This window comes from Alosa alosa, chromosome 1, assembly GCF_017589495.1.
Source record: "Alosa alosa isolate M-15738 ecotype Scorff River chromosome 1, AALO_Geno_1.1, whole genome shotgun sequence".
NCBI lineage: Eukaryota > Metazoa > Chordata > Actinopteri > Clupeiformes > Clupeidae > Alosa > Alosa alosa.
This window is the reverse complement of record NC_063189.1, coordinates 11,159,208-11,182,866: the sequence shown is the minus strand read 5'-3', so window position 1 is coordinate 11,182,866 and position 23,659 is coordinate 11,159,208. Positions and strand designations below refer to the sequence as shown.

The 23,659-nt window shown below is 45.8% G+C and overlaps 1 protein-coding gene across 4 annotated transcripts; it reads right to left on the bottom strand.

The window, feature by feature from the left end:
• Window positions 1-1,324: 1,324 nt before the first annotated feature.
• On the bottom strand, window positions 1,325-23,091 carry zzz3 (zinc finger, ZZ-type containing 3). Of its 4 annotated transcripts, none has more exons than XM_048248779.1 (12): window positions 23,004-23,091; window positions 15,953-17,831; window positions 12,876-13,014; window positions 12,388-12,535; window positions 12,053-12,177; window positions 9,882-9,953; window positions 9,628-9,729; window positions 8,995-9,090; window positions 7,607-7,753; window positions 6,284-6,418; window positions 5,021-5,121; window positions 1,325-3,190 (listed from the first exon to the last, which is right to left on the bottom strand). In XM_048248779.1, the coding sequence occupies exons 2-12, from the start codon at window positions 17,761-17,763 to the stop codon at window positions 3,046-3,048; spliced, it is 3,021 nt and encodes a 1,006-aa protein (XP_048104736.1). In that variant the 5' UTR covers window positions 17,764-17,831; window positions 23,004-23,091; the 3' UTR covers window positions 1,325-3,045. The 4 variants fall into 4 exon arrangements, with proteins under 4 accessions (XP_048104736.1, XP_048104752.1, XP_048104744.1 ...); XM_048248795.1 differs by lacking the exon at window positions 23,004-23,091 and adding an exon at window positions 22,606-22,935; XM_048248787.1 differs by lacking the exon at window positions 23,004-23,091 and adding an exon at window positions 22,638-22,935.
• Window positions 23,092-23,659: the final 568 nt, after the last annotated feature.

Genomic DNA, 23,659 nt, shown 5'->3' with positions numbered 1-23,659 from the left:
TGTACAAGTATAGTTAAGTATAGCTTTATGGAACAGGATTTTCACTCTGTTTGTATGATTTAATTAAGGATTATTTAATTTAGTCATATTATTACTAGTCACTACAGTGGGAAGTGGGAAGAAATGCTCAGCCGATCTCCAGATCCAAAAGAGTGAATCAAACATTCGTATCCATCCTGAGACATGGGCGAGGCCTGCACAACATCTTCCTCTCCTATGTGCTCAGCAACTTCAAGGAGCGAGCAGTGAAGAACTCTCTGGACTGGTACCTGGGTTTGCCTCGAAGACCTTGCCGCATTGGGGAACTGGAGGAGGTGTACGGGTGGCTCTATGGAGATGGATGGACGTCATTTATTGCACCATATTTTAATGTTTGATTTGGAATAATCTTACAAAAGTAATATACAGTGATACAAAAGTATCACCAATATACAATGTAGGCCTATGTACTGTATAGGTTGTGATGGGATATGTCTCAATTCAAATCATATCTAGAGAGTATAGCCTTTTAGAACTTGTATAACAGTTTACAGTTTTTTTTCTCAAATCAGTTTTTGGCACATTTCTCAGATCAGAATCAAAACTCTTGTTCTCTGTTGACCCCCCCCTTCCCCCCCTCTGCCCCTGACACCTACTGGATGATGTACTGTAGGGTGAGAACACAGACGGGGACAGGAGAGGAAAGGTATAATACACCACAAACAGTAGCCCCAGTACCTGCCACATTCAATGGACCCTTTCAACAATAAAAACAAAAACAATGCTTGAACGTTCTATTTGGGCCCCAATCTACTTCCTCTGCATCAAGATAACATATGGAATGTTAAAAATGAAGTCTTGTGGGGCCAACTATGATGCTGATAATGGAACTCTCTTGAAAGGGTCCATAAGGGCCAGGAAAGCATCAGACTTCCACCACTAATTTACAGAGTGATAATTCCAGCATTACATACTATTTCAGTCATTTAACAGCTCCTACAGTACGAGTGCACCTGGGGTACACTGAACACATGACAATAGTTCCTTAATGCTGGAACACTACAACTGGGCTAAATGTTTTAGGGCGCAAAAGGCCACTCTTGAACAAAATTTAAAAAAGTATCCAAAAATAAATGAGACTTTTCAGGCATTTGTATTTAGTAGTTACTAAATCAAAACCTTAACCAGTTTCATTCGGATTTAAGGCTGGTATGTCGAGTAGATATGACTCACACACACACACACACACACACACACACACACATTCACACACACACACACAACCAAGTGCACAATGTGATTCAACAAGTTTTAGATTAATAAAGATCTCAGAGTCAAAGCAGTATAGAAAGACTTTTCACATACTTTTATTTCCACAGTTCTCCTCTAACAGGTTTTTTTACATTATTTAAGAACAGACTGTTATACACAGATATTGAAGCAGGTGAAGGTACGAGGGAGAGGGACAAAAACAAAACCCATACAAAATGGCCTACTCGAAGCACAACAAAATCTATGTGTATAAAATAATGTGGGTGTACCACTGTCGGTGGCAACCATCTCCACCTTCAATTCTTTTCAATTTTTTTCTTTTCTTTTTAAATAGGTTAATAAAAATACAATCTTCTCAATGGAGCGTGAGGGGAACTGCTGCAAAATGAGAAGGATCTAAAGATGTGATGATTTGGGGGGTGGCTGGTTTGTATGGAAGAGGTCACTAGTCACCGTGTCATCTTGACCAGCGGACACAGTCAGAGGGGAACTCTCCAGAAATAAGGAAATAAAAAATAATCATGGCACACAGCAACTACCAATGGCTACTTTCACCATATTTTTTTTTTTATATACACTCCACATGATAAACGACAGTACACACACTGATAAGAAAAGAGACAAAAAAAAAAAAAACTTTTGGATTCCATACGTCAACTCTCTCATGAGCCCTCTTCCACAGGTGAGTGCTCCATGCTGTAGTGCTTCATGGTTGGAAACTAAAAACGGACTTCAATGGAGAGGATTTACTGGGTCAACATGTAAATGAAGAGACAACACTGTGTGAGGACCAAATAAAGAAAGAAAGGAAAAAAAAGAAAGAGCAGCTTTTTTTTAGTGAAAGTGGCAGCCCCTGGTACAAGGCCAAGTCACAAGGCCCCTACTGAAGGGCTTTTGCCTCTGAGGACCAGTATGACGTTTGCAGACCTCCCCAGTGCTTATGTTAAAGACCTGGTATGAATCAAAGACAACAGTCTCAGCACCAAGATCCTGTTCTGTTTTCCATTGTTGTTGCTTGCTTTTTTTCTTCATTAATTTTCTTTTTTTTTTTTCCTAACTCATAACGAGAGATAGAGCTCACACAGAGAAAGCGTCAGTTATAAATATTCAACTACAGACATCTAGCTACACCATTTTGCACTCTGGTTAGCAAAGCCCAGGACCTTCCCCTGGCCTGTCCCCACACACTGAGGCACAGGTACAGGTACAGGTACAGGTACAGTATGGTGGCCTACTGGGCCCAAGATTGACTTGACCAAATGGAGCTTCACCAGCACTTTACCAGCTGAAAAACAAGCACAAGGGAAGAGGAATGGGGGGGAAGGAGACAGGGAGCCATCTAACGTCTCAGGTTGTTTGGGGTTGGGGGGGGTGGCTGTGCCTTTCCTTTTTTCCCTCTCTCTTTTCTTTTGTTCCTTCATTCTTTTTTTCCACGTTTTCTTTTCATTCGTTAAATAGTGTGTAGATTACAGTGACCTGTTAACTTCCGACAATGGCCGTGGCGAGGTGCAATACGGTACACCCTCCCACCCTGTTGGGCAGCACCGTAACCCTTTTGCCAAGGAGAAGGGTGGGGGGAGTGGGGTGAGGGGGTTGGGGTGTTTTTGGGAGGGGTCTGTGAGAGGAAGGGGGGGTGGAGGGCTGGTGTCACCCATCTGTGCCTCCCCATCCTGCTGCTGCGGCTGCTGTCCCCCCTGCCCAGACTAAGCGTTGGAGTTGGAGGAGGGAGCCATGCACAGAAAGCCCTGGGGGCTGCGGCCTAGCCCTGGATTCACTGCTTTGCCCCGGCTGCTGTCATCTGTTGGCGGGGAAGTAGTTGGGGTCCAGATAGTTGTAGCCGGTGCTGTGTGGCAGGCAGTAGTCTCTGTCCAGGAAGCTCTCGGCCTGGTAGACCGGCTCCAGCCGGTGGGTGGGCTTGTGGGTCTCCGTTTTGTACACACTGGGATGGGGAGGAGAGAGACAGACAGAGACAGAGACAGAGACAGAGAGAGAGAGAGAGAGAGAGAGGGGGACACGGAGAGGAGGTCAATGGTCAACAAATCGTTTTCAGTCAAGGAAGGAAGATAAGGTCCAGTCTCTAAGGTCAGTCTGAAATGTTGGAAGTTTAGTCTTATAGGTTCTTCTACACTTTTAACAACTGCAAAAATGATCGTTCTGGATAAGGCTCCCTTTCAGTATCACCACTTCCTTGCAGGCGCCGGACTGATTATGCTGATACATGAGGCTTTCATGGTTTGCCTCTCATTCTGGAGAAATCATTACAGCTCTCAGCTCAGTCATGCCTCACATGACCACTACCCTATGAACATTTACTAGGGTCCACCATAATGGCTGGACTGTGGAGGGCTCCAGGGGAGTCCAGTGACCATAACTAAATCAGTGCTGGAGAACGAGCTTGAAATTTGCAAAGTCCGAAATTCTGAAACGCCAAAGCACAATGGCCGCTGTCTGCACAATGTGAGAGAAAAGTTGACTGCCGCAGAGGCAATGCACCAAAAGGCCCAGCACGCCTCATTTACACCAACTATGAAGACAAATCAAGACGTGTCTTGTTGGCGGTGCCCTGGCGCTCCCCTCTGGGTACAGAGGATGGCAGCGGTAGATGCCTGCCTGATGGCTTCATTTGGAGGGGGAGAGGAGGTGCAAGTGTGAAATCGCAGAAGCAGGCGTCAGACACACAGCAGCCCAGGCCACTAACAGGGAGGTTAATGAGACCGGCTGGCAGAGAGCCACGTCACCAACAATGCACCACACACAACTCTGAGGGAGTGGTACATCATGGTTAGGGTCTTTGCACACTAAAGTGTGTGTATTTTTCCTATGCGTTGCTTTTTCTCAATCTGTCACATACAGAACTGTGCAGTAGGACCTCAATTACTGAAACCATACAGATGTGAGAATTGGACTGGACATTTTAATGACTGACGAAAGTTTTGGAGTCAGTGTGCAAATATGGTTGACACAACGTGAAGTCGTATTGAAAAAAAATCAAATCAAATCAAATATATATAAATACAAACTCAAAATAAAAAGGCCTTAACTCATTGAATGCCAAGCTGTTTTCGGAAGCTTTGTCAGCAATCAAGAGTGCCAGCAATCTAGACCATTGTTGATGATTTTTGTACAGCCACAGCATATTCTGTGTTATAGCTATGAACACATACAATGGCTCGTTTAAAAGGTGAGACTTTAAGCTCTCAGTGGGTGCAAACCGTGTATTTCTACACGTCTCTGTTCCTGAGAAATCCCAAGCTAAACAGTGGCTAGTTTTCATCAAAATCACTGGTTTTTTCTAGAAATGGAGATAAAACGTCTTCATGAAATATGAAGTGTTGCCTGTAAACTTTCCGGGAAGTGATCAGCGAGAACTGGCGAGACTGCCACCTAGTGATAGACCCACGAAAATGGCCTGGTTTTGAGCTGACGTGCAAGCGTCACTGATTCGACCCAAAGCGGCAACCGAATTATGATAAAATGTCCAGATAAAATGTCCAGATTGTGCGCTTTAATGAGTTTTCGATCATCATATATTTAATTTCCATTCATCACAGAGTTCCCAAAATCACATAAGGTGTGTTGGAGTGTCTAGTTTCGTAATTTAAAAAAAAAAGCTAAAAACGTAATATTACGTTTTTGGCACTTAACGCATGGGAAGGAAAAACGTAATATTACGTTTTTGGTCCTCAATGAGTTAATGTGTGAATGAGTGGCTGATTGTGCAAGTGCAAGAATGTATGTATAACCAGGTGGGTCGCAATATGACACTCACCAATCCGAACAGTTACCACAGAAGTCAACGGCACAGTCCGGCGGGCAGTCTTGACAGTGCCATCTCACCCCCTGGATGGGATCCATGCCGCACACGTCACACTGGCAGAGAGGACAGCAGTCAGGAAATTGCTTTTTTGTTACACAACATGCCATTTGGGTTGCACATTACTTGGACTACACTGAAGTTATTAAGTATACCACCATACTACCATCAACTAGATATACCATATTTCCAGATTTGTAATGTGGCCTGGACCTTGGATTAACCATTTTCAAATTAAATCAAAATAATGTATTAACACCATTAACACCTGGCACTGTCCTAAGGCACTTTACCAAGCCAAAAGCCTTCAAAGTGTGTAGAGGACGCTGACAATATAAATCTCCCTTTTGAAAAGAAGAAACCATGAGTGTTGTAATCATTTCCATTTATGTACGTTTTGTATGCAATTCACCCTTCGCTAAGCCACACCCGAAAACCGCCACAGGCCAATCGTGGCTTAGCAACCCGTCACTAGGCACGGGAGGTCTGACAAGCTTTTCAAGCTTTTCGGCCTGTGGGTCATGAAGGGCACTTATTTGGATGTGTGGTGCCCTAACCCACATAAAGACACAGTGAAATAACATGTTACACTATAGAAACATGATATAATTGGGAACACATATTGTTCTAACTATAAAAAATGGCATATTGCATGATATTTCCATAACCGCGAGATACACGCTTCATGATAACAGCAGGAAGTTGTTAACAGACGTTCACCAAGATGTATAGCCCATCAGCAATCTATTTAAAATAACACCTATTTAAAGTAGGCCTACCATTCATGATATGTCGTGGGAAGTACATAGCTAAAATGTTTGTTTCGTCCCCCATGCCTGTTCCATTCATTCTGGCCAGGAGAGTGGAATGAAACAGAACGCACATTCGACTTCTGCTTAAATAACTCATGAACGGTTTTGTTCAGAGATGAAATTCCAACTGTATTTGACAGAGGACAGATGTTGGTTGCTAGTGACAAAATATTAGCTTTCAGTGTGGTACGATGTCTTTGTAAATTACATTTCATTGAAAAGTCCCAGTTCCCCCTCTATTTAATAGACGTGCAGGGTGCTAAAGCTTGTCAGGCATAGCAACAGTAACTAAGGAGGGTGGGACTTAGCAAAGGGTGAATTGTGTGTAGCTAGTATTGTGCTGAGAGACAGGCGTTCTCTATGCGTTTGTCCTAGGATGGGTCTTGTGTTATGGGCGCGCTGGTACCTTGTAGCCCATGTGCTGCACCACGGTGCTCTCCACCTGGATCTCCTGCAGCTTCTGCTTCTTCAGACGCTTCAGCTCCAGCAGCTCCTTGTACTCTGGCAGGTGCCGGTACTCCACCGGCACGCCCTCCTCATCCTGTGTACCCCACACACACACACACACACACACACACACACACACAGGGTCAGGCAATTACACAGAAGAGTAACACAAATGTAAACACACTAAGGTCACACACACGGAGAAACTCAAAAGGAACACTGATGGGAATGAGGAGAACATCTGAAACTGGGCTGGTGAGCAGGAGCCTGGCAGCTCCGATCCTGCAGTGGAGGTGTGTGTGGCGCAGTGGTAAAAGCCTGGGCTCCAAAGGCAGCGTGTTCCCTGTGTTCTCAGTGGGGCGCGCTGACCCAACCTGCCTCAAAGGCATCACAGACTCAAGAGGGAAATGTCACGAGCCGCAAGACTGACTCGCACGCACGCACTCTGCCATTCCCTTCTCTGGTGACATAGGCAATACATGAATGGCACCTCAGCTCAAACATCTGATGAAATAATTGTGTCTAACACCTCAATCACAGTGTAGCAAGGAGTAGCTAGTAAGACTGCCCATCCACAACTGGTCAAAGGTGCTCCATGGGATATATGGGAAATGTGCCCACTACTCAAGTTGTAGAGTCTAGGTCCTAGCCAATGGTAAGCAGCAAGCTATAGCACAGGCTATAGTATGGACCAGCTAGACTGGAGAAGCCTGATACACAGCTGAATGAAATATCACCACTTCATTGAAGTGAGGCAGAGCAGAACATCTGTAAGAGCGTGCGAACATGTCCTCTCGGAAGCACACAGTCATTACACGCTGGCAATGTGCAGTTTGCATTACCTTATAAACCAGGCAGAGGCAGGTGGCCAGAGCCACATCAGCTGCATTCGGAAAGGAGCCCTGTGGGTGAAACCCCCCTCTAGCTGGTGAGGTCTGACAAACCAGACTGCACTGGCAGCCCATCCTCCTGACCCACAACAGAACCAGCAGTGCTCCAAACATCATCATGAGCTTTTGGAGACCGACCCACAGACTGCGCCCATCCAGACAGCATGCACATCGTCCACGTCATTCTCCACCAGTTAAAGGTGACAAGGAGATAAAAGACTGCGGGCGTCGGAAATCAAACTGCACAAGGCTGCATGGAGCTAATGGAGGCTCTCCAACCCTGGCATTTACAGCATTCTACCCTGTGAGCTCTGCTACAGAATGTGTGTGTGTGCGCGTGCGCGTGTGTGTGTGTGTGTGTGTGTGTGTGTGTGTGTGTTTGCGTGACTGACTGAGTCATCTGCTGTGGGGTCCTGCAGGCTATTGAAGCTGGAGCGCTCGTCCTCGTCATCCATGTAGACAGGCGGCTCATAGGAGGTCAGGAAGGTGGAGGGCCGGTACAGGTGCTTGTTCAGGTGGTGGTGTCTCTTGCTGGAGGCCTGGAGGCAGAGTGGAGGCGCAGGTGATTTTACATGCTGTGTGTCCGTACACACACAACCACCCACACTATCAAGAATGTTGGTACCCCTGATAAATCAGTGGATTAAAGTAATGTATACAGTAATTCATCCTATTTAAATGGAGAAATGTAGTCTAGTAATGTCCAGTTTAATTGTGTGCACCCTATACAGTCAATGTGTGCACCAAACTGAACACGGATCAGAGAAATCAAAAGAAAATAGTTGCCTCAGACAGAAAAGGATGTTAAAGGCAAAGGCTATCAGAACCTTTCCCAGCAGGTTGATATTCTGTGACTACAGTTATCATTGAATATCAGTGAATATCATTAACAAGTTTAAGGTGCATTGGAATGTATGTAGCCAACCTTGCTGGAGGTGGCTGATTGCATGTTTAAGCTCTTTCTATAAATGCTCAATGGGTTTCCGACCACTTGAGTAACTCACTGTTTTTTTTTTAGCCACACTCAGGTACTTTTAGCTGTTTGCTTTGTGTGATTATCCTATTGGATGACTCATGACCTATGACTGACACAGTCCTTTCTGACACTGGGTCAGTGTGTTTCGCTCAAGGATGCCTTGATAGTCTTGTGATTTCATTGTGTCTTACGCACATACAGTACAAGACACCCGTGCCAGACACAACAAAGCAACAACAAAGCAATTCAAAGTGTTTGAAACATCAATGATTTGTATTCTTTTTTTTTTATGGTTATGGTTATGGATTTAGCAGACGCCTTTGTCCAAAGCGAGTTTTTAAAGCTTTAAACCGTTTAGCATGTTGTAAGTCCCTTTGCCTTAAAAAATGCATCAGCCTAATGTAATGTAAAGTAACCTAATGTAAAATCACTTTTAATTCATTACTTTTCAAATGAAAAATGAGCTTCAATGAGCTGTAGGGGTACCAATACCTCTGGCCATGATGACATACAAGGGACAATTCATACGAAAATGAACTGCAACATGAAAGGGGCATTATAAAGGTGAACAAAACTGGGTTTACACCTTCATCAGGTCAGTTTTTCCCCTACTGATAATGCAAAACCATTTCTTAAAATTACCATCATACTTCATGGTAATACATAAATTTTAACTATTAGAAATGAACTATTAGTAAAAATATGTTTGATGTTAGTTTGATGTTATCCTTCATGGTTCATAAATTCTAACTATTAGAAATGAACTATTAATTTATATCTTGCCATCGATGGAAACAGCCTTACTTTCTTGCTGTACATGCATAGGTTAGGTGTTCTTCCAGGTACAGGGATGCCGGCCTTCGTCAGTTTGATGAAATATTTCTGCACTCTGCTGGCGACCTGTGACACACAATAAAGCCCATAGCTGCCGTGAGCCCTATGCGCTGCCTGCAGAACAAACTCGCACAGCAAACAACAGGTATCAAATATTACCATAAGCAACAGCTGCTCTTCTGCTGTGAAAACAGCCACTTCACAATAACGAGGAGCACTCTTGCCTGCGCCCTCACCTAAATAGATGATCAGTGTGTGTGTGTGTGTGTGTGTGTGTGTGTGTGTGTGTGTGTGTGTGTGTGTGTGTGTGTGTGTACACACACTAGTAGCACAGGTTGATAATGACCCAATAGTGGCTAATTAGCAGTCCTTGTTGTGATCGTATTTTAGTTACAGTAAGTGAAACAGTCTAGTGAACTTTCAGGATGAAGGATTATTTCCTTTTGTCAAGGAAACAACAAAAAGGGACTCATTTCAGCCCTGATCTCAATAGGAGGGTAATCAGATTCCATCAGGCGTGGCTAAGGAATCTCTTGCTGTGGCTGAGCTCTCTGAGAGGAAAGATGGAGAGGAAACATGGCAATGTGGTGCGTAGCCGAGGACCTGCTTGGCCGTCCGGTTGCCCAGCGCGTCTGCAATCTTCTGCCAACGCTTTGCCTCCACCTCCTCTGGGGGAAACTTCACCAGCAGTTGCTCCAGCTTTTTCTGGACACACAACACACCATGGTCAGTATACAAGGATGGAGCCAAATAGAAAGCAGAAACTCATCCCTTTCTAGTGTGCGTGTGTGTGTGTGTGTGTGTGTGTGTGTGTGTGTGTCTGTCTGTCTGTGTCTCCTGTTCCTTCATGTGTGTACCTGTTCCTCCACGGTCCACAGCTGGTTGAAAGTGTCTGGCTTATTTTGATGACACACCCTCCCTCTGATCATCTGGAAGGAGACAGTGGGGAAAAAAATGACTCATTCTGGCCTATTCACAATCATCTCAATCTGCACCTCACTCAAGGAGAAGCAAGCTGTGTGCGAGTGTGAGAGAGTGTGAGAGTGTGTGGGGGTGGGGGTGTGTGTGGACACACAGCATGTAAAATCAGAAGTTAACCTGAAACAAACTCTTACAAAAGAAAGATACAGGAGAAGAAAGCAACCTCCTACATTATCCACAGAATGCTTCACATCCCCATGACAACAATGCCTCATTTGAATTTCAATACATCACTCCACTCCTCAATGGGTGCATCACTTTCAAAAACACCAAAAAAACAAATAAAAAAAATAAACTGAACTGTTGAATGTCAGCCAGAGGAAAAGCTGAAATGCCATCACTGAGCATTGGCACACAGAAAGGAAAAGGGTGAGCATTATGGAACGAGCAGCCAACTCACTCAGATGAATCTCCCACTGCAGCCGGCGGGAGCTCCCATAATTGACAACCATTATTAACAATAAAACAATCCCGCTGTGAATAATTATTTCTCCCCTGAGCTCAGCGCTCTGATGGAGAGCTCAGTGACTGTCAGTCCCAATCTTCCTGAGAGAAGTTCTGTGCATGCGTGTGTGCGTGTGTGTATTAAAGCGTTAACAAGGGCAAATGCTTTTGGAGTTCTGGTGCAAAACCCACAGCATTTATGACCTCCCTGATGGAGTGATGCAAGGCTGTCTGGTAAAGAAGGACAGAGAGGAGAAGAGAGGTTTCTATCAGTGGAACAGCAGGAGAGACTGACTGACAGAGGACCTGCTGATGTGTGTGAGGCTGGCCTGCCCTGCACTCGTGTAATGGCAGTGGAGAGCTGACAGGCCTGTACCCATCAGACTCTTAACTACAGATGGCCTTGCCGAGTGGCACAGGACAGAGCAGACAGACAGGTCAACGGCTGGCGCCACACAAGAACAGGAGGAGGAGTAGGAGGAGAGACAGACTGGTTTTACAAATGTCTCCGCTCATCAGTATCAGACAGGGCACGGGCAGAATGCTTACAGTCTGAGTTTGTATGTGTGTGTGTTAGAATAAATCAGTGGTCTGTGAAAATGAATTGTGAAGGACTTCTCAGAAATGTTAGACAGATGCACCTCAACATATCAATAGACCACACACACACGCCGGTATCTCTTACACACACACAAAAAAAGTTGAAAGTACTCCATGCATGAAGGACTCCTAAACCACTATGGTGCTCATTAGGAGTGTCACGATTCTCCAAATCCTCGATTCGATTTAATTTTCAATTTTAAAGTCACGATTCAATTTGATTTTCGATCTTATTATAATATTACTATTAATATATTGCTTATATGTTATTTACTTTTTTTGGCCTTTTCCTATTCTGTTTCGGGGGGCTTTTATTTTGAAACCGCTTTTTATTTTGAAACCACTCCAACAGCGAGGTTGTAAACAGAACAAACATTAAACAGAGACGTGAACATAGTGAAATGAAACAACACAGAATGATAATTTGTGATAAGGATAAGTTTCAACACACTCCAAAGAGACCCAATGTTAGTGTTCATGGAATATGTACTTATCAATGTGCATGTTAAGCCTTAGACAAGTAATGTTGGACTGTAACTAGATAGGTCTTTTCTTTTCACTTGCTAAATTGAGTAGGTTAAGTTAGTATTAATTGATGTGAATGAACGACAAAATACTTCCACAACAGTGATTTCAGAGTAGCAAGAGGGGCTTTGATTTCGGTCGGTTGATGTTGACGGTTGATGATTTTTTTACTGGCTGCAGCATAAAATTAGAGTGTTGACGGCGCAGTTCAAAACCTGTGTGTGTGTTTTTGGGGGTGTGGCTGCATCGTCGATTCTACCTTTTGAGTTTGAAGTTCGAGATTGAGATGTAATTTCAATTGATATCTATCTAGTTGCCAATGTCCCTTGACCAATATGGCAGAAAGGCACACACATGCAGATACACACACACAAAAAAAAAGAACAAACAGAGACTGAGACCAAGACAGAGACCGAGAGAACCTCAGAAGGATTGACATGTGATGTGACATTGTGAAAGCGGGAGATGCGTGACTCACCTGTGATCTGCTGCTGGAGAGGCTTTGTTCCGGAGCGTCACTGGAGGGCAGAGATGAGTAGAGCCCAGACGAGTCACTCTCCTTCTTGGATTCCAAAGGACTTTTTGGTCGAATGGGTAAACCCACTGCATATGGTACACCAAGCAACAAAACAGGATATTTCCATCAGATTTATGCTGTGGATTCTTAATCTGTCAGAGATAACTCGAAGAACAGTCAAACACATGATGATAACACGTAAGTTCAGTGAGAGTGGAGCCATATGACCTCAGGTGTTGTGATTAACGTTACACAAAGGAGGAGCTGAGACAGATTTATTCCCTGAGATTCTGTACCTTTCTCGTATATGAGCTTTAACTGTCTGGTTTTGCGCTTCTTGTCACAAAACTCCCTTTCAAAGTCCCCGACGCCCGAGGTGTATTGGTCCCATGCAATTTCTGGGAGCTGGACCACTCTCTGGGGGCAGGGCAGCCCCAACTCCACCTAGAAGAGGCAGGGGAAAACAGATGGTCAGGGCAAAAAAGGTTAGCCCATTTTTCCAAACAACATCCCCACTGACACTGCACCTATATGGGCTGCCTACCAGACTGGACATGACATTAGGTACTGTATTAATGAAACTTAACTCATTTACAAATGCAGTTTCAACCCTTAGGTCAGAACCTGAAAACTGCTATAATAGTGGTAGCTGAGCCTTCTTTCTTAATAGTGTAAAAGTGAGTCGTAGCACCAGTGTCTCTAAAACACTGACAGGGTTATCTGCATTTGGTGGGTTATAACCGTGATTTGTGCGGTGCCCCAAGCAAGCAGTGCCATGCCTCACCTGTTTCTGCAGATGCTCCACGAAGGTGATGGGGTTGGACATCGCCTCCCTCTGGTGGCGGGCCAGAGCCTCCAGGTCCAGGATGGCTCGGGTCCTCTGAGCCTCCAGCACACTGATGGTCTGCAGCAGCCTCTGGTAACTACGGGGGGGTCAGAGTCAGGGGGTATAGCCATGCATTATTAAAACGCTGACACTCGCCATGTAACTGGGGCTATCAACCCCTATTGGACCCTGTCCTGGTGCATACATTTTTTATGGCCAAGATAAAGGAAGAGTTTCTTTCAGAATTCAAGATCTAACAGCACCCTGTGGTGCCCAATCTATTACCAGTTTCCTGGGCCAGAGTTCTTTTTATGGAAACAGAAGGCTGTATTGTCCTATCGGGGTTTGGGAGCAGTTTCTGTTTGAAATGCATAGTGCAGGGTCTTTTCATGTCCTTGTTAGAGCACCAGTACGCAACTGTGGGAGACGAACCGACTGAGCACTACAACTCTGTGATATGACCTTTTCCTCCACACCCTCGAGCCAAACACGAGCCATAAATAAACCGGGAAACGAGTCAGACAAAGGGCCGCTACTGTAGACACCGCCGACACACACAAAGACAGATTCTTCCTCCGTCTCCATCGAGAGCCTCCACAGATCAATCCGGCTCTAACATGCCATGAATGAGAATCAATAAGGAACACAGTACGTTCGCTCGGCACGGTTGCTTCAGATTCACGCTTGAACGAGCTTGTAACGAGCAAGCTCCATTTAATTCCGCTCCCACTCCAGCAAATTGCCATGATCAGAGTGCAGCTCCTCCATCTCCCTTCAGTAGGAGCTGATTAGATTGGCGTGAGGCTTCTTACGGGAAGCCTGGCCACGGCATGCTCGGGAATGGAGTAAACAGTCCTGGTGGAAATAGCTGACATGTGTGCCTGCTGGGGGAGCTGGCAGCCGGCCTGGGCTCTGGTCTCGGGACTAGCAGCATGGCACTGCCACCTATGGGCCTACCACTCTAGTGTGAAGGCGCTCGCCGTCCACCATGCCAAGACGAACTGGCAGTTTCTGTTGCTGCGCCGCACAAATTTGTGCACATTTCAGGGCAGAGCTCTGCGCTCCACTAAATGAGCTTTAATTACAGTGACGGTGGCGATTTACTTCCTTTTCAATTAGCAGGGAGGGAGGGAAAGAGGGAGGGAAGGTGTTTTTGTGTGTTATGCAAGCTTCTGGGCTACTGGGAACCCGAGCATGGAGAGATTTACTGCTCCGTCAGGCCCATTTTCACACTGACTCACTGAGCAGATCACACAGAGATGTGCAAAAAACACACACACACACAGCCATTCGAGTGCACACAGGCTGCTCAAACACAACAATCTTGTGTACCTCAAAGTTCACAATTCTCATGGTTACTTACAAACACGATATGCATCAGGAAATCTATTCATGTCATCTTACTGTCTCTAATAGCAAATGAATGACCCTGGCAGCAGTAAAAAAAAAAAAAAAAAAAGTGCCATGTCATTAGCAAGCTGTTTAAAGGCAGAAGGTCTGAGCTGCCATGTGATTGGTCATGTGCTCCGTGGACGAGATGGCTTGGCCCCGCTGCCCCGTGGTGCTGGGCACAGGTTGAATGAGCCCTGACGTGGTGCAACCTGGCCACTGGCAGCAGCCATGCCAACCTCATTATCTGGCACCGCGGCTCCCAGATTACCCTGTAATGCACCAGCGCAGGGACAAAGCTCAATCTACAGGCGAGAATTGGGTGTGTGGGCGTTCGCCCGGGTGTTCAGTGAAAGGAGATGAAGTGAAGAAAAGCTCCTACTCACAGATCAGATCAATAAAAATACAACTACAAGCTTGCTTTTGTCTCGATAACCCTACTGGCTTTACTATTTTGACAAACCCACAGAAAAGACAGATGATGCTACAAAAGTCATAAAAATGCTGGTTAATGATAAGGACAGTAGAATTTCTTTTGTGTGAGGAAAAGAAAAGTGGACATTGGGCAAACACAAGCCGTGCGCAAAGATGGGGCAAAGCACAGGACTGAACACTCTTGGCTACTGGTAGCACATGTTGTGTCTTGAAGGAGAGCCTTTATAGATCCCTGTCCGACACACCATATGATTGGCTCAATATATTCACATCACACCACATGATTGGCTCAATGTATTCACATGTCGACGTTCTGCCGACTAAGGGATGGGATATGTGTAGACAACGGCCATATTGGCGTTAGAAACTAACCCCAAGCATTTCAATGGAGGATTTTTTGAGTGCTGTGTCTCCTCATTAGAAAGTCTCTGAATAAGCTTGGTTGTCAATTGGCCAATGTGGGAAATCCCCTGCCTATAGCACAAGTAAATTAACACCCTTCCAAGCCTGGGTGAACCCAGACAAACCTGTTGGCAAATTGGAATTTGCTCTGCAGTTCCGTCCGGAAAGGATCCCATTAAGGCCCGTTTCTGAATCAATGATCCAGGATCCAATCACAATTGCTTATCCGGGAAATAAAACCTAAAATTGGTGCATTAAACTCTAACCAAATTGTTTAAAAAGTACAGCAAACACATCTTTCTTGTAAACAAAGGTTTTAAATGCAGTTGTTTACTCATATCTGCCTAAACCTTTCGCCATCTGCACAGCCATTGGTTGTGTTGAATGCAGTGCTCTATCTGTCATCATATAAACCCCGCCCCATGCCGGATAAGTGATTATGATGGGAAGTTTTTGGTGATTTGGAAACAGGCGTCAATGGGATCCTTTCCAGACAGACATGCAGCGCAAATTCAAATTTGCTAACCAGGGTACACCTTTCCTGTTTATGTCTGAAAATGCACTATTCATTTTCTTGCAGACAAACAGGCAGAAGCAGAAATTAAGGTGGAAAAAACACTTAAGTAAAATAAAAGAAAAGAAATATGTAGTCATTTCCCAGCTGAAAAATAAAGACAAGACCAACAAAAATGAGAAATTGAGAGAAATTATAGAAAGTCATAGTTAGGCAAGTGAAAATAAAAAAAAATAAGAAACTCTATACTACATTATCACTACATACTCAAAAAGATGAAGAAGCAAGCTCATACTCTTTGTTGTGTTTCAAAGCCAGGTGGTCCGACTCAAAGTAGTAGACATCTGGCTCCTCTTCCTCCTCCTCTTCCTCCGCAGCTGAGTCTTTGGTGGAGCGGGGCGCTCTGCTGTCAAACACTGCTGCCGCTGCTGCCACCGCCACCTCCGGAAACGCTTTGGCCCCCACAGGCTCCGAGAGTCCGCCGCCCGGCCTGCAGGAGGCCTCCGGACCACCAGTGGGTGCTGCCTCCAGTCGGAAGCAGCTGGATGGCATCTCCAGGTGGGGCGTTGTGGGTGTGGGTGTGGTGGGGGACGGGACGGGGGATGAGGCTGGAGGGTCGTCCCGGTCTCTGTGGGGGGAGCTGGGCCGGCAGGCGGCGCGGCGAGGGGAAGTCCTCAGGGCGTAGCGGTGTTCGTGCGGCTCTGTGAAGGAGGGGGGCTCGCAGACGGGCACAGAACACGAGCCCAAGTTGGACGGCATTGCCGCCGCTGTAGTCACGGTCATCATGTCTCCTGAGATATCCAAGGCCCCATCAAGACCGCAACTGTCCTCCTCCTCGTCATCGTCCTCGGAGGCCTCAGGCAGCTCGGTGGTGGTAGACAACAGGCCGCCGTTGGTGCTGCTGACCTGGCCCTCTACCACCACCACCTCTCCAGGCTCCAGCTCGTCTGGCACGGGAAACGCCAGCTCCTCCTGAACAGGGCAGGACTCCACCTCGCCCCCCTCCTCACCCACCACGTCCACCTCCACCACCTCCAGCTCAGGCTCCCTGAGGGCTTGGGGCTGGCTGCAGGAGGCCTCGTCCGAGCCATTGCTTTCCACAACGGGCAACTGGGTGATGGAGAGGGAGGAAGACGATGAGGAGGTGGTGATGGAGGAGGAGAAACAGGGGGGCTCTGTCTGCTCAGAGACGGGGCTTCTACAAGGCACTAGGGGCTCTGGGGAGGAGGGGCCCAGGGCCTGGCTGCCATTAAGCAGCGCAGGGGTGCTGGGGGCTGGCTTAGGGAACATAGTGGGCAACGACGACAGCGTAGGGGGGAGGGCTTGAGCAGGGACACCGTCCGGCATGGGAGCCTCCTCCCTGTGGATCTCCCCTAGGCCGTTGGTGGCCTTGTGGGCCTCCTTGGGCTGGGGAGGTGGTGGGGACGGGGCTGGGGAGGGCACCCTCACCTCCTCCTCCACCTCCTCCACCAGTGCCACCATCACTGGCTCAGTCTCTTTCCCACCTCTCTCCGCCTGATCCTCCTCTGTGCAGAGGCTCGGGGGAGGCAGAACAGAGACGGGTGCGTCACCGCTGGGAGACTCATCTTTGTCTTTGTCCGTTAGTGGGGAGCAGGGCCTGGGGCTCTCCAGCGAAGGTCTGTCAGCAGCAGCAGCAGCAGCAGCAGGGGACGGGGTCTCCTCTTCTCCTCCTCCTCCGGCTGCTGCTCCCACTGCCCCCGTCTCGGCTGAGCGAGGGCAGCGCTTGGGCTTCTTCAGGGCCGGGGAGCTCTCCGTCGACCCGTCCGTCGCTCTTGTGGCCGGCGGCCGCAGCCGCTCGCAGTTCTCCGTCCGCTCCGACTCCTCCTTCTCGGAGCAGGAGAGGCCTCGTTTCCTGCCCGGGCCCGTGCCGGCACCAGCAGCACCCCCGCCCCCACCCTCCCCATGGCCGCTCTGGGGCTTGTCCCCGTCCTGGCGCTTCTTCGGGGAGCGAGCGCGGGGCGCCGGCAAGGCCTCGTCCGGCTGGGTGATGCTGCGGTTCCTGAGCGTGCGGCGGCAGAAGTTCTCGTCCAGTCCATTGATCCCCACGGATGACCTGGTGACGCGCGATGAGCGAGACGCGGCCATGCTATGCAGGGCACCTACTGTCCTCTCCTCATCCTGGGGCTTGCTCCTCAGTTGCAGAATGTGGGCACCTGAGGGCGACAAGGCAGACAAATAGGCTTAAGACAACAAACCCAGGGCTGACAGAATGTAATCCATGGGGATTCCTAACTTGACATTTTCTTTTTAATGAAATTTGTTCAAGGTAATTTTCAGCTGAGCACCAAATTCAAGTGTCAAATTCTGAATCCATTAAGTTATGCTGTAATCTGTGATAACACATTTACTATTATAAGAATTTAGGCTCTGAATAGAACAGTTACTCTGTTGGAAACATAGGACTGAACAATGCTGACTTACACAAACAAACAAAAAGGAGACAAGACGTTTGAATTTACTGTGGATGCTCTTCTAATTTATTTATTTCCCTTGTTATTGTAAATCAAAATCTGCACATCTGCCTGAGTCACGTGACATGAGTCAGAGGAAAGGATTTGTAGTTGCGCTGTTTGTGCCACACCAAAGCATGCACGCGTAACAGGAAATCCCTAAAAGCACATTGGAATAGCTATAGCTGTACTCAATGGATTCAATGTGGGGGGAAAAAAGCCTCATCCAAACCACTGGTGGTGAGTCATTATCCTAATATCTTGAAAGAAGTCAACTCCATGTCCTCTGTTAAATGTACACCAATGCAATGCAATGCAATTAAACGCCATGCAACATTCTGTATTATGCACTTGATGTATGTATTTTACCTCATCGTGAGGTTTTTGCAGTTGTTGGTATTTGCATTTTAGACAGTTGGATCACAAGTTTTAGATTGAAACAGCAAAAGTCAAGACTCGGAACAAAGCTATATGTATTTATATATATTTTTCTTCTTCTTTCAAAGAGGCGTCAGTCTCTGCAAGAGAGCAAATGAGCACCACCATTCATCCATCCTGCATGCCTCCAGTGGCCAACTGCAAATGTCAGGCGAGCTTTAGAGCTGGGAACAAAGAGCAGCTCATGTCCAGTCCGCTGATGGCACAAACGAGGTCAGACACACTGGGCCCCTGTGGGTCGGACGGGCCACGCTCATCCCAATCAAAACACTGAGGCCGCTCCGCACTGGGGCTACCGCACGCCACTGGTGCCACCGCGCATTTCTGCAATTACCCAAAGACGCAACCTGTGCTAATGCCTTTTAGTGGGACCACACCTGACGCCGCCGCAGCTCTGCCTGAAGCACTTTCCCCAGCACTTGAACGGAGGTCAGAGGAGGAGAACTCGACACACACAAACCTTGAAGAAAAAAAAAAAAAAAACAGCAGACAGCGGTTGGCTTATACAAAGTGTGCCCCTTCACCCAATGCTAAAAGCCGTTAACAGACGGGCTTATTTGCCCTCATCAGTAACACATCCAGAATGAGACGGCACGTGTAGCGGCTTCCGCTCATCATCTGGCCCGGATCTGCCACTGAGCAGAGATGAAATGAGTCACCCATATCTGGGTTATCAGTCTTTCACAGGTTCTATGCCATCCTCCATGATAAGCGCAGCTTTGCTGAGAAGACAGCCATTTCTGGCTGAACAGGACACCTGTGCAGAAAGCCTCGTAAAAGCTGATCCAAACCCAGTGACCGTTGGGATAGGTACTTAGGAGCCAATGTCTTTCTTTCACCACCGAGGGGAACCACCCCCAGACAACAACAGGCCTTTCGATCACAGTGCCTTTGAGAGCACTTCAGAAATTGCACACCTTGTATACACAGTGCATAATTGCCACTAAGATCACCACACATTTCAACACATTAGATTTAAAAAAAAAACAAAGCTTCAGAATTTGAACAGCAATTCAACCCCTTAAGCAGTAAAAATGGAATGTAAAAACATAGGTATTCCCCAAGTCACTCTAGGCTCCTGAGAGATCCGAATTATTATAATAAACTGCCTTGCATTACTGCTTAAATCAATGGTCGGTTATAGTCAACATGGGCTCAATGCAAGGAAAGATTTCTTGGCAATGTCTACCAAAGGCAGCAGTTAAAACAACCAGTTTGCCATTTAGAAAATAATTAATATCACTTAATCTACCCTAATCTCAGTCGGGGTTTTCCCATGCTGCCTTACACACGCAAATTTATTCACGCTGCTAGGCAGCCTGGATTCTATGGACTTCTTTTTCTCCTCAACAAAGGAACCAATCACAGAACGGAGGGGGGGACAGCAAGATGATGACACACCGAAGCAGTTATGAACTATGTACAGACGCATCTGATAGACATTCGTAGCGTCCAATAAACGGCTCTGGCCATTCGTAAACCACATTTCAAATACAAGAAAATGTGCATGTAGTTCCCAGACTGTGCATGTAGTTCCCAGATCTCAATGAGATGAGGTTTGGTGTTAGCCAGGCTACCCTAATCTAGAAATCCATGCAAGAAAAACAGATATTAAACTACCTTGCAGCATGAGTGCAGCAGCACAAGGACAAGGGATGTGTGTAATTAAATGGCAAGTAAGTTAACACATTTGACAGCTCAAATGCTGGGAGAGGACAGAATAGAAAGCATTACAGTTTCACAGAAATCTTAGCCAAGTGCTAAAGCACCACACTAAACACTTCTGTGAACAATTTATTCGCACACTGCTATGCTTCTTAATGCAACAGTTTCCTCGTCAACGGTCCACAAGAGGAAAATGATGACACACATATCAAGGTTGTGCCCTCTGAGGATGGGAAGAAAACATACACAGGCTATTTACTGATGCACACTGGGCAACAAGGAATCTGTGAGGACAAGGCTGCCTTCATATTTATCTTGGCTAAAAGGCAGGAAACAAGCATCACCTGGAGAGAATCCTACATGCATCTTTCTCTCACACTCCACTGGATGCTCACAGAGAGAAACTAATGTTACTTGGCCATGCATAAAACGAGATGGAGAGCAGACAGGGAGGATGAGGAGAAAGAGGAGGAATGGTGTCAATTCAGCATGATGTGAGAGCAAAAAATAGATTTGGGAAAATGCAAACACAAGGCTAAAACCTCTGTGTGATTACTTACCACTGGCAATAAAGACAATAGGACACAGATTGTGTTTATACATCATATGGTCAGGCTTGCTCATTTAACTGGCTAGTATAAAAGATTACTGCAGCACGCACATTTTCTTGGTTCATAATACCCTCTAGAAACCCACAGGTGCTCTTTGGGGAGGCAAAACCGTACTTTTAAATTTAACAGAGTTAAACTAACCACAAGATAATACAAATTCTAGGCGAATGATTTTCCAAACACAGTCATGACTCAAAGTTTAGCCTGTAACTGACTTAAAAATATCATCATACTACAATTGTAACAACAGTTATGATTACTGGTCACCGGAGGGAGGATAGCACTTGAAGCAGGTTGGCTGTAAACCTCTCATAGGCTAGTCATTGACTTGCCAGGTCTGACCCGAAAGGGAAGAGACCCACAATCATCTCTGTCTGTGCAGACAGCATATTACTGTGGAGTGAATGCGGCCGTCTCTGTGATAAATCAGTGCAATAAATTACTTAAAATAGAAAATCCAGCAGTTAATTAGTTAAAACTGCAACCCCATTAACTGACATGAAGGGTGAGACCAGAGACATAAGGACTTTAGTGAGGCCTGTATGGAAAATATAAAAGACAGAGTTGTTTACCTCTAAGGATAGTAAAAACGCAAGGCATTTCACTCCTTGCAACAGCGTGAACCGCCGAGACATCTAACTTCCTGAATTTAGCTTGCGGACGCGCGTGGTGAATATGAACTTTAAATTGACACGTGCTTAGTGTCAAGAAACTGCTTGATGATTTCTGCTCATACTCAAATAACACACTTCCTCAACGCACAAGGCAGAGAGTGTATCTGATATCCTTTGATGTAATAGTTATATTTTGTATCTATATGGTCACAAAAATATAAACAATTGTAAAGCTATAAACAAGCTATCTGGCAGCAGAGACCAGAACTGCGTAAATTAGCTTGGCGATATATTACAACCTAACGACACGAACATTGATGCTGCCAATGGTTAGCACTTCTGTTTATTAACACTTAGCTAATATTCAACTCACCTTGTAATGTAAAACGGGCCAGTTTCACCATGCAAAACAACACTTCCCATTACTTCTAACGTTACTTGGGATAAAGGGCCTCAATGACAACATCAAATCCACGGGTTGGCATGAAATGCAAGCCGGCTGAGAACATATTATCAGCCGCTTTTACTATCACCAACCCTGAAGTTACTGCACTAATGGTGCCTGGGTGTGTTAACAGCACCAGATGGCCAGTCTTATTTGTTTGAAGTCTCCGGCAAGTTAGTTACGCAACACGACTTTCATTGCAGCGCAAAATTCCGCATATCATTCTATTTTACTCATTTTAGTTGACTATGAAAGCACACACTCTCTCCCCCATTAAAAGCCAACAAAGATAGCTTTGCTAGCTGGACGAACAAAACAATTGAAGCTTCAGATATGAAGCTTTCTTTAGCCCACCTGCTAGCTAACGTTACCGCATTTAACTAAAATACAGGATGCGCAAAAGGAGACGAAACGCGTACAGCGTGGTCGCGCCCTAATGCATTATGCGCCACAAGTAACTTTGGTGTTCTTATCACAACACCATTGCAAAAATGAAAACTCACAAAATGCTTTTCTTTTTAACTCACCACTCTCACAAGTTAGCTAACCAGGCACTGTCAGTTGCCTAAGCTATCCTCGCTAGCTAAAATAAGCTAACTTAGCAACCTCACTGTGCTTTAGCTGTATGAAACTAAACTAAAAAAAAAAAACAACTAAATTTGGTGTATCTACAATGGTGTTGAATGTACAAAAACGTTACATACATTCCCCGGTGAGCAAATTACAAGATACACACCCGCTGGCTGGAAACCCTTTGCACCAACAACCCGTATTCTGTTGTAAGCTAACCAACCAATTCGTCGATAAAACGGCCTGACTGTTGTCACTAACTACCTAGCCCGCTAATGTTAGCCTAGCTGACACTAGCTACTGCAAAGTGGCAAGAACCGCAAAGGGGAGCGAGGTTGCATGCTAACCCGAACTGATAGCGATTATTTCGCGCAACAACTTTAGCGTATAGACATGGCAGGCCAAACTGTAGACACACTTCGGCTACAATACTCATACACCCGAAGGGAAAACTTGAACCTAAGTTCAGATTTGATTTGGCCGATGAAATTATGAAATGTATTGAATATGAAGCTTTGAGTATAACACTTACCTCACTTCCGCAAATCGTTTGCAACACACTCGGCAGCCGCCATGTTTTCTATCCACTAGCTGTGTCCAGTGAGTATGCTGAATCCCACAGTCCCGCCGCGCTAGTAGGGGTGCAATACTGTACATTTTTCGCCTCTGCCAAGATTGCATTGTACGCGCTGGGAAAACCATGGTGCCCATCTCCCAATTAAGCTCATATTTATTATTGTTGCCACATTAGTTTTATTTATAGAGTAACTGTTCACTGATAACTTGGATAAAATGCCCAGCATATTTTTATTTGATATTTTAATGTTACATTTCTACTAATAGAAGTGGGCATTTGGGGCCGGGTGCGGCCGTACCCATTTCCAAAGCTGGTGTGAACACTATAGAGTAATGCAATAGACTGCTATTACTAAAACTGGTTAAAAGTTTTTAACGTTTGACACACTTACAAAGACATGGGTTCTTAGCCTGAATATAAGTAAACCGGTAATTGTGAATCAATGCAGAAACACTATAATACTATATCCCACTGTATCAACAACTCAGAAGAGTTGTAACAAATGTGATGATGGGGCATGGCATTGTCATTCATTTTTGAAAGTACAAAACAAATTTACCCCTGGTTAATACTAAGGTAACCTTGAAAATGATACTGAAGATATTTGTATC